At 36.1% G+C, this 11,220-nt stretch overlaps 1 protein-coding gene across 1 annotated transcript; it reads left to right on the plus strand.

Moving 5' to 3' along the window:
- Positions 1–9,107: 9,107 nt before the first annotated feature.
- LOC126493512 (olfactory receptor 8B3-like) lies at positions 9,108–10,040 on the plus strand. The gene has a single exon (XM_050130527.1). The coding sequence runs from the start codon at positions 9,108–9,110 to the stop codon at positions 10,038–10,040; it is 933 nt and encodes a 310-aa protein (XP_049986484.1).
- Positions 10,041–11,220: the final 1,180 nt, after the last annotated feature.

Raw genomic sequence — 11,220 nt, forward strand, 5'->3', positions numbered from 1 at the left:
TTTCCCTCCCCCTCCCCCAATCAAGTCCCTGTCCCTCGTCAGCCCAAAGAGCAATCAGGGTTCCCTCCCCTGTGGGAAGTCTAAAGACTGGATCAAAAACCCATTGCCATTGTTCTTGAGTTCTCAGTAGTCCTCATTGTCCGCTATGTTCAGCGAGTCCGGTTTCATCCCAGGCTTTTTCAGATCCTAGAGCACTTCTTATTCCGTTTCTCCTGCTGGGCGCTTCTCAGCTATGCTGTCCTCAGGTTGGCTGTCTTTCTGCTGAATGCATCAAATCAGTCACTCTGGAAGCCATTTCGCTTGGTTTTCATCCTGGGAAAAAACACAGACATGCCCTCGACCCCATATAAGTATGGGATCTGTCCTGTTCCATATTCCAGTGCAAGAGTCCCTTCTCTTTTCTTTAGCAAAGGTGGTCTTTGTACTATTATGCCCCAATCTGTCTGCTGTTGATTGCTCATTCATATCCATATTTAGAAAGTTTGGCGTAAACAATGCATAACTTAAAGCATTGTGTGGCATCTGAGGATAAAACTTCCCTCTTTTTATTTTTTGGAGTTGTGTTTTCAAGAAGCTATGTGTACACTCCACAATTCCTTGCCCTTAAGGATTATAAGGAATACTGGTCTTATGAACGATATTCCGTTGAGTAGAAAATTTTTGAAAAGCTTTGTTAACATATCTGGACCCATTGTCTGTCTTTATTACTTTTGGGGTTCCTATGCATGAAAAGCATTTCAAGCATGAAAATCATTCTGGACATGATATCTCGGCCCCATAAATTCACAGGTAAATAAGGAATAATATACGGCTTAAAAGTTCCCTCATGGCCTTCCTTATCTTTCCATTGCAGGTCAATACTACTCTGCTCAGGATTTCTAGTCTGACCAATTCCTTGTAGCTGTGTAATAGTTTCCATTTTTGGCCACTTAGAAGGCCACTGGCTGTCAGTTATAACTGAAATATCTGTGCCAGTATCTAGAAGACCAGAAAAATCTTTCTCCATTTATAAACAAAGTGAGATCTGGTCTTTGAGAACCTATAGTCTGTACCCAAAATGCAGCAGACGAACCAAATCCATCTTCTCCTCACTTTTCTTACTTACTCTGATTATTGGTTTGCACAGCAGGAAGTAAAATTAATTGTGCAAGCCTCTGACCTGCTTTCACTACAGAAATTCCATTTGGTGAATGAGTCATCATCTTGATATCTCCTTCAAAGTCAGCATCTATGACTCCAGGAGCCACAAAGATCCCTTGCATAGTCGAGCTACTTCTCCTTAGCAGTAATCCTAGAGTGCCTTTTAGTAAAGACCCATATCTGTCTGGAGAACTTGCATCCCCACCTCAGGTGTCAGAACCATGTATATGGCTGAATTGAGGATGAGCCCTTTGCTACCTGGGGTGGCTCTGAAAAAGTCCTGTATAGATCTCCTTGTGAATGTGCAGATTGCTGGACTGCCCCATAAATTTGTCTTGGGCCTGAGGCTGACCCCTGAATCCATTTCTTGAAATAGGATTTCCTAGATCATCTCTTTTTGATCTGTACTCACTAGTCCAATGCTTTTCTCTCCTGCATCTCCTGCATAATCCTGGTTCTCTTCTTGTCCTCGGGCTTACTCTTCTTTCAGGACATTGTCTGACCTGATGCCCCCATATGACCANATATTCATTGATTAAGTTGTATGGAGAGATTCAATACTTTCAAAGACTAATAACTCCCTATTCATACCTTTTATCCAATTGCCAATATCTAGACCAATTCCCACATTCAATGCTTCAGCCTTTTATGTTTACCCCTTGCTGCACTGCAAACAACCTCTAAGCTTCCATATACATAGACATGGAAAGTGTACTTCATGCATGGAATAGAGAATTATTATACAGTAAAGAGCTCTGCAGTTATGAGATATATTACATCTTCAAATAACCTGAAACATGTCATGAGAAAGCAATTAGAAAAGGTCATACATTGCATGGTGCTATGTGTAGGAAATGTCAGGAACAGGTTCATACAGATGGAAGGCAGCTAAGTGTACGTATTGTGTGACAGGAAGGGAGATGCTGTCCTGTTCACATGTGATTATGAGGCTTTAGGCATTATGTGGACAGTAATAATCTATATTAGAACATGGTGATATGGTATGGGAGGCCCTTCTGTCTATGTGTTGCTTTTATTGGTTAGTTAATAAAGAAACTGTCTTGGGCCTGTGCAGGGAATAGAGGTAGGTGGAGAAAGCTAGGTTCATCTCAATCAGCAGTTGGGAGAAGCAATTCTTTGAGGAGTGTTCAAGGCTACCTTACAGGGGATCTTGGTTCATCAAACCACATTAGTCTAGAAGATGTCTACATGTTCTCATCTTATGTGGAAACAAAAGAAGAACCTCTTTTCCAAAGCAACATATCCTTAGATTCAAATTCTGAAGTCAAGATATTTTTAAAGTGTATATGTTGGGTACTTAGCTCCTTCAAAGTCAAAAAATTAAAAGAAAACACAATGATATAAATAATTCAGACTCTGTGAATTTTTCATCTTTACATGGCTTATTTTTTCTTTACTCCTTTTAATCTGTGTCTGTCTGTACTCTGTGTCTTTAAAAATTTTGTTTTTTTATACCATTTACTTCTTTTTATGTCTGTCTATATTCTTTTTCTGTTCTTCCCCAAGCCTACGTATATTTATCCAACACTGTGATACATTTAGAGTTCTTTACCATCTGAATTTATTTTATTGCATATCTGTAATTCTTTACTGACAAGGATGGCTTCTTAAAATGCTAAGCACTTCTTAAAACCTTAAGCTTCACCATTACTAGAGTATATATGGCACTGCCTGCTTGCCCCACCCAGTTTGACACAGTGGAAGAGGTCCATTCACTGCCTCTGAGCAATGTACACTACCCCAGTTCCAAGTATGCAGCAAGTCTATGTTGACATGAACAGAAATGGGAAATAGTGTGTGAGGTCCTTCTGTCTATCTATTGTTTTTATTGGTTAATGAATAAAGAAACTGTCTGAGGTATTCAGGGAAAGCAAGGCTGAATGCCAGGAGAAAAGAAGAATGGAGTTAGGGAGAAGCCATGCAGCTACTGCCAGAGACAGTTACAATGAAAGCTTGCCGGTATGCCACAACCTCGTGGTGATACACAGATGAAAAGAAATGGGTTAAAATGATATGTAAGAGTTAGCCAATAAGAAGCTACATGTAAGGGGCCAAGCAGTGATTTAAATAATATAGTTCCTCTATGATTATTTCAGTGCTGAGCAGCCAGGGACAACTAAACGACTCTCTTACTACAGTGATATTTGCACAACTCATGAATATAAAAAACACCAACCTGTATTTAAAAACTGATTTTTCAAATTTATCAGCTACATAAATGTGTTCTAAACCTAACAAACATATCTTACCCATTGAGCCATCTCTCCAGCTCGGCCAGTGAGATAATTATGTTGGTAATGGCACACACCCCACAGGCATGGTAACCCAAGTTTAATCCATGTAGCTACTTCAGAGATGATGGAGAAAGCCATCTCTACAAAGTTGATTTTTAACCCCCACATGCACACTTATATATCACGCTTTTGCATATGACACACACACAAAACACAAACATACACAAACCCATAATAGTAATACATGAAATTTTTATAATTTCCAAATACAACAAAATAATACTGACATCACATGAACCATAAAAAACAGCGACTGCAACCTGTTACTTACTTTTCACTTTTCTGGATGATCTTCATTCCCACCAGGACACATTCAGCAGGTACATCTTCATCTATGCCAAATATACCTATCAGAATTTTCTCAATACTGTGGAATTTCTCTGTCTCATAAACAAGAAACTGCTATATTAATTCATAGGCAAATATTACCAATGTTTTTTTTTAAATACGCAATATATAAAAGTAAAAACACAGTCTGTTGAACTGCATCAGATTCAATGGAGACATGTAACTGAAAATATTTCTTTTGCATTTAATATGATAGCAGAAAGTATCAAAGCACAAATATGTAAGTAATTTAAATACCTGAAACTTAACATAGGTGAAAAACTGTCAGAAACAGCAACAACAAAAAAACCCATCAAACTTATTTCCTGACACCTGTGCATTGTTTTAATTTCAACTGATTGTATCCTGCCTAGGCCAACCATCTCAAAATCTGGGTCTATTCTTTGTTTTATATATACTGAAACCTTGCTGGTAAGCCATGAGCCTTTTGGTAAAATATAAAATAATGGAGATGGATTAATTCTAGATGTAAGCGCTATCTGGCAATATGCTTAAGTAATTGGCCAAGCAGTGATTTAATTAATATAGTTTCTGTATGGTTATTTTGGGAGTCTAGAAGGCTGAGAAACAAGTGAATGGTGGCAGGTTGCATACTAGCAGCTTCCTTACAACATAAGTAGGGTCACAAAAGCCAGTAATAGAGTTGGAGACAGTATCTGTTCCCATCATGAGTCCAACAAGAGAACCAATGTACAGAAACATAACATATATTCAGAGAGCCTAAGTAATTCCCATGTAGGATCCCTGGTTGTCACTTCAGTCTGCGAACCCCTATGAGGCCAGGTTAGTTGATTATGTGAGGGTTTTTTTTTTTTTATGGTGTCCTTCACCGTATGATTTCTAAAATCCTTTCTCTTCCTCTTCTGCAGGATTCTCTGAACTCTGCCTAATGTTTCGCTGTGGATCTGCATCTGTTCTCACCATTGTTGTATGAGACCTCTGTGGTGACAATTAAGCTAAGCACCACTCCAGTCACAGGAGATGGTTAGTTCAGGCTACACATATGCTATTTCTAGGAGTCCTAGTTGGTGTCATCCTTGTAGGTTTCTGGGAGATTCCATTGTACCAGGTTTTCACATGAACCCATCTGCCCCAATTTCTGATAGTTTCTTTCAGTACTCACCCACCTCTGGAGGCAGCTCCATGGTTTCTCTAAACTCTGTCTCTTTTCTCTGAGCATGAAATTTAGTTTTTACTGCCTAGCTTTATTCTACTCTATCACACTTTCTTTTTTAACCAGTGATATTCACAGCATACAGAGGGGATTCCCTCATCACCTACACATTTCTGTTTAAATAAGAAGGTTTTAGTTTTAGCATAGAAAAAATTACATATAACAGAACAGTTATCAAGCAAAAATTATAGTTACAATATTTATCTCTATTTTCTCTTTTATCATGACTAAGGAAAACTATTTCTATTCTTAAACTTCACGAAAGACTCCAATATTGCCTAAATTATCAGGAAGTGCATTTTAAGCAACCTCTAGAATTAACAGATAAATCTCACTGTGTGAACAGTCACCCAAAGTTCTTCTGTACTGTTGGGGCATCCATCTTCAGTATACAGGCCCATAGCCACATAGTATCCAGAAGACTTTTCCACAAACCAGGAAATTTCAAAGACAGTTCCACTTGTATTGGTGTTGTTCAGTCACATTCTTCCGCATCCTGCAGAATGTCTGGCAGTCTCTTTGATGAAACAGGAACCCTGAAGGAACATCCTGCCTTTAGGCAACTTCAGAAGTCTTTTCTCGGTGGTTCCTGTATGTCTAGTTCATACAGTATAGTAACAAGCAGTTCAGGCAAGAGCAGGTTTTTTTTTTTTTTTTGCCTAATGACTAACAAACTTCATGAGGAGCCTCTTCAATGCCCATCTTTCTCTTGAATTAATTGGTGCTGCCAGGAGCGGATGTGTTTCCTTGTCATGAAAAGTTGTAAGTTTTAAACACTTTAAATGCCATATTCTGTAGCTTCAAAGGGTTTGAATAATGACTAGCTAACTGAAATATATCTATATATCTAGAAAACCTAACTAACATGACTATAAGCTTGACTATTAGAGATGATTATCTATTAACCTATACTTCTTAATTATACATTACATTTTTAAATGAGCTATACAAGCACAATATTTTAACTGAAAGCAGAAATATACATATAATAAAATTGACCTAAAATTGGTATCCAATAAACCAAGATCCATACCAATGCAAATCTCTATAGCAGATCCCCCCATAAATGTAAACAAATATTTATAAATAATCATTTAGGCAATTTGGGCATAATTCTCTCCAAACGATTTCTGCTTTTTGTTGGGCAAAGTAATTTTTGGGCATGTTCACGGTGACCTTTCAGGGTCTTAGACCATAAAATCATATTAATCTGGAAGGAGTTCACAGGTTCTCATCCTCTGTGGAAACAAAAGAACAACCTCTTTTTCAAAGCAACATATCTTTAGACCCATATTTTGAAGACAAAATACCTTTAAAGTATATAGGTTGGTCTAGCTTAGCAGCCCATACAATGAAATATTTTTCTATACTTAGCTCCTTTAAAGTGAAAAAAATTCAAAAACACAATAACATACATAATCCAGATTCTCTGTGCATATTTCATCTTTACATGGCCTATTTGTTTTTACTCTCTTACTTTTAAATATTTATTTTATTATCTTTATTTCTTTAATCTATGACTGCTGTACTATGGATCTTTAAAGACTGTGTTTTATTATTTTAATAAACCATTAAATTCTTTTTGCCGCTATCTATATTCTTTTTCTTCTCTGTCCCAAGCCTAAGTACATTTTTTAAACACACTGTGACCTATTTAGAGGTCATTTTCATCTGAATCTGTTTTTATTGTATAACTGTAATTCTTTCCTTGTCAGGAGCGCTTCCTAAAATGCTTAGCCACAGCATAACTAAGGCCAAGACTAGTTTGCCTTTTGGCTCCACCCAGTCCAACATGTTGGAGGAAGTCTGTTCATTGCCCTGAAAGTCATTCTCTCTGCCCCAGATGCAGGGCTTGTTGGCAGCAGGACTGTGTTACCATTAAGTGAGTTGTAGCACTCTGCTCATAAAACCCATTTAAATGCTCCATAACCAGACTTCTTCAAAGAGTCAGAACAATTTGTGCTGGCAAACTGGGAAGCTGCCATTTTTAAAGAAGTTGCACAGTCTCAGTTAGATAAAATAAAACTAAATTGTCCAGTCAAAAGCTGTGAAGCAACATATATCCAAATAATAAATGAGAATATGAGAAAGTTATAGAAGTCTGGAATGATTTATAATAGACAAACATCTTTCACTTTATTTCATTGTTGTTATATATAATTTAATTCCTAGTAGAAAGACCAGTTTTAAGTGTCACAGTTTTATTGATTATGCAGAGACAAAAAAAATATCCTTCAGCTTAGAAAATACAAAAACTTCTGCGTCCTGATTAATGTTCTTTTTATTGCATGGTGTGAGCTATATATTTGTAATATATGCTATTTGTATGTGTTTTCAAGTGTACAATGTTTTTCTGAAGTCTTCCTAAGAGAATGAAAACATTTTGCAAGTCTGTATTTTATCAAATATTGAAAAGCTTATTTTGAATACTTTGAATGTTTTAAATTCGATAAAAGTACTTGAAGTTTTTATATATGAAAAGTACATGCAGTGCTGTGAAATATATAACATGCACTTAAACATTATTAATCTTCAGAATTGGCATTGTTTATATTCATTTTAAATAATATGTGACATATGATATTCATATAAAACCTGTGACTCATTGAGCATATTTCTTCCATGTTGTCTCATATCTCATTGTTAATCTCTTCACCCCAATGTTTATTAAGACTTTTCCTCTTACATTTCTGTTACATGTATATATATGTATATACATATATACATATATATGTATGCATATAAAATCTATTAAGAATATTAAGAATAAGAAGGAAAAACATGGTGTTTGTTTTAAACAGATCAGATTAATTTACATATTTGTGCCTATATATGTGTGTATAAAACACAAAACTCAGATTATCCTTCAGAAACAAAGATAATTGGGGAGGCAAAAGTCTAAACCCTATACCTACACTGGTGGATGCATGGTCTCTAGAGTGAAAAGAAAGGATGAATATAATTGTGAGTCTCCCAGGAAATAAGGATCATGATTAAGACTGTAACACAATTTCCCCACTTCTAATTCAATATAAATGCTCTCCTCTGAAGAAGAGCCTGGACATTCTTCTGCCCTGCCTATAAGCACATACATCCTGAAGTTAAAGGGCACTTCTCTGCTTCCAGAACAGACTCAAAGCCTTAATCGCAAATAATGTTCTGCAATTCAGAAATTGGTCCAAGTGAATTATCTTTTATATATAAATTAAAAGATCTAAAACTTTTGAATCTGAAATATTTACCCAGATAAAGAGGGAAATGGGAAAATACAATTGTTCCAAGGATTGAACTGAAAATCGTGAGATCTGAATTCCAGGTATACTAATATCCATCCTTCTTTCCTCTGTCTTTTTTTTAAAATGAATATTAGTTGTCTTTAATTTTTGCTTTATTAAAGAGATTTTTTTTTCATATAGTATATTCGAATTACCATTACCTGTCCCCCAACTCCTCTAAGGTACTATCAACTCCCCCCTCCACCAAAATCCACATTCTTAATGTCTCTTTACAATTGCTGGGCTTCAGCAAGTGTCTTCCTTTTCCTATGCAAAATGAAGCTCAAATGAAACCTGCAGAAGAAATCGTTCAAACAAATCAGAGTGGGTTAAGAGGCATTGGCCATGGAGTTGCAGCATCACTAGTGGTGTTCACTTGCATGGGCAGAACTCAAGTCTTCCAGATTCATGACTCTGTTACAAGGAAACAAGAAATACTCTCTTCGTGAGTCTCTCTTTATCTTTTGTTTTTAGATTAGGCACATGTTTTCATCATATCACAGCAAAGATGAATCTGAAGTAGCAACCAGCACTGCACTGTCCAGGCATCTGTTCCCAATTTTAAGGTTACATGGAGGGTTCTAGTGAAGAAAGACAGGATATGGGAGAAGGTAAGATGCTTATCAGAATATTATTCTTGCTTTTTCATAAATAATATTAAAATTTGGCACCAGTGGACTTCTGACTTAAGATAATATTTTGTGGCTGCAACAGCTGTTTCTATATGATTAATCTGGGCTAGAGGAAACATTCCCTACTTACAACTCACAGGTAGGAAGATACCCATGACTACTAGTAAGAGTCATCTTCTAATGTAATTCTACTTTCTATGTCCACAGATTTCCGTAGAGAAGAATGAACTTAGTAAATGTCTCTTCGGTGACAGAATTCATTCTTGTAGGATTAACAGACCAGCCCGAACTTCAAATGCCCTTGTTCTTTCTCTTTCTAGCAATGTATCTGGTCACTGTATTGGGAAATTTGTGTTTAATAATTCTGACTGTGAGGAATTCTCACCTCCACACCCCTATGTACTTTTTTCTCTTTAACTTGTCTTTTATAGACATTTGCTATTGTTCTGTGTTCACTCCCCAAATGCTGATGAACATTGTATTAAGGAAGAAAATAATTTCTTACATGGAATGTATGACTCAAGTCTTTTTCTTTTGCTTCTTTGCTGTTTCTGAGTTTTATGTGTTGACTTCAATGGCCTATGATCGCTACATGGCCATTTGCAATCCACTGTTGTATAATATTGTAATGTCTCCTAAATTATGTTTGAAACTTATGCTTGGGTCCTACTTCATTGCATTTTCTAATGCTGTTGCTCACACTGAATGCATGCTGAGACTGACCTTCTGTGGTGCAAACACCATCAACCACTACTTCTGTGATATTCCTCCTTTGCTCCAGCTCTCCTGCACGAGCACATATGCAAATGAACTTGTAAGTCTTGTTGCTGGGAGCATCAACATCATTGTTCCTACTTCAACTATCTTTATGTCTTATGGTTTCATCCTCTACAGCATCTTCCACATCCGTTCTTCTGAGGGCAGGTCCAAAGCATTCAGCACCTGCAACTCCCACATCATTGATGTTTCTCTGTTCTATGATTCAGGTGCAATTGAGTATTTCAAACCCTCCTCAGCTGGGTCTGAGAATGAAGGAAAAATCTCTTCTGTCCTTTACACCAATGTGGTTCCCATGATGAATCCCTTAATTTACAGTTTGAGGAACAGAGATATTAAAGTTGCCCTGATGAAATGTGTGAGCAGCAGGAATTTTTGATTGCACCTGGCTGTCTTTATGCCTCTTATTTCAGGCACAGAGATAATTTCTATGTATGAGCAATATTTCAGCAGATGGCTTTACCTCTCTTATTTTTCCTTAGAAAGTATTTGACTTTATTTTTACTTTTTTGTTGCTGTTGTTTTTTTCTTTTGTTTTTGAAATGCAGAATGAATTGGTGTAGCTGTGAAGCCTAATCTGTTCACTTTTCTGTCATAAAAAAATATTTAATTCCCCTAGACTTGATTTTTCTATCTCCAGAGTTTGCTTTGTTCATTTTTCTTGTCATTTTCTCCATTTTCTTTTTTCTTTCTTAATAAAAATAATGGCACTGGCATATTGTTTTGAGATTGGTATGTAAAATTAAATAAAATACGTTTAAATACAAACTTTTTTAAATACCACAGAAAGTTCTTACACATAGTGCCCCATTCATTACAAACATTTTATCTCTTATTTTCTAAAGAATGTTTTCAAATGGTCAAATAAAGTAACACTATGATGGCAGTTTCCATGTTGTGTGGGTTCCTCATTTTGAAATTAATTTGATGTGTAATTTGAATTACACATCTTTGAATGTGTAATTCAAACATTTGCTTCTGTTGTTTTCTTTACATCTCCAGGGGAAACTAACATATTTCTTTCAAATGCCAGTGTGACAGATTTGATTTATTGGCAATCAATAGCTTAATGAAAACTGTAGAGTATCATTATTGTTCCAGTTTTAAAGGATGCTATTAATTCATATACCTTTTGCATATACTGTTAGTAATCAGGAAATATGAACATAAGTGTATATTATAGATTTGAATCTTTATAATGGTTTGTGGGGAGATCTTCCTCTTGATCTGTTGCAGTGTTCACTTTATTTTGGATTATTCTTGTTTGTTTTTCTGTTGGTTTGGTTTTTTTTTTCCATTGTTTTACAGTAGGGATTTGAGTTCATCTACGTAACAGAAAATAATCTGAATGTTTTAAGTGCCTAATAATTCATGAACGATTGGGTCAGAAAGGGTAACAACGAAAGTTCTTGAATAAAAAAAAATAAGAAGACAGTGAGTAAATAAGAGCATTTGCCTGTAAAGCTTCGCTGAGGCATTCTGAAAGTTATATTATTATCTGAATCTTAACTTTCTTTTGTGGAGCATTGAAAATAGTTCCCTTGCTTTATTAATCTCAC

Source organism: Alexandromys fortis, unplaced genomic scaffold, assembly GCF_014885135.2.
Source record: "Alexandromys fortis isolate MF-2015 unplaced genomic scaffold, M_Fortis_MF-2015_v1.1 scaffold_335, whole genome shotgun sequence".
Taxonomy (NCBI): Eukaryota; Metazoa; Chordata; class Mammalia; order Rodentia; family Cricetidae; genus Alexandromys; species Alexandromys fortis.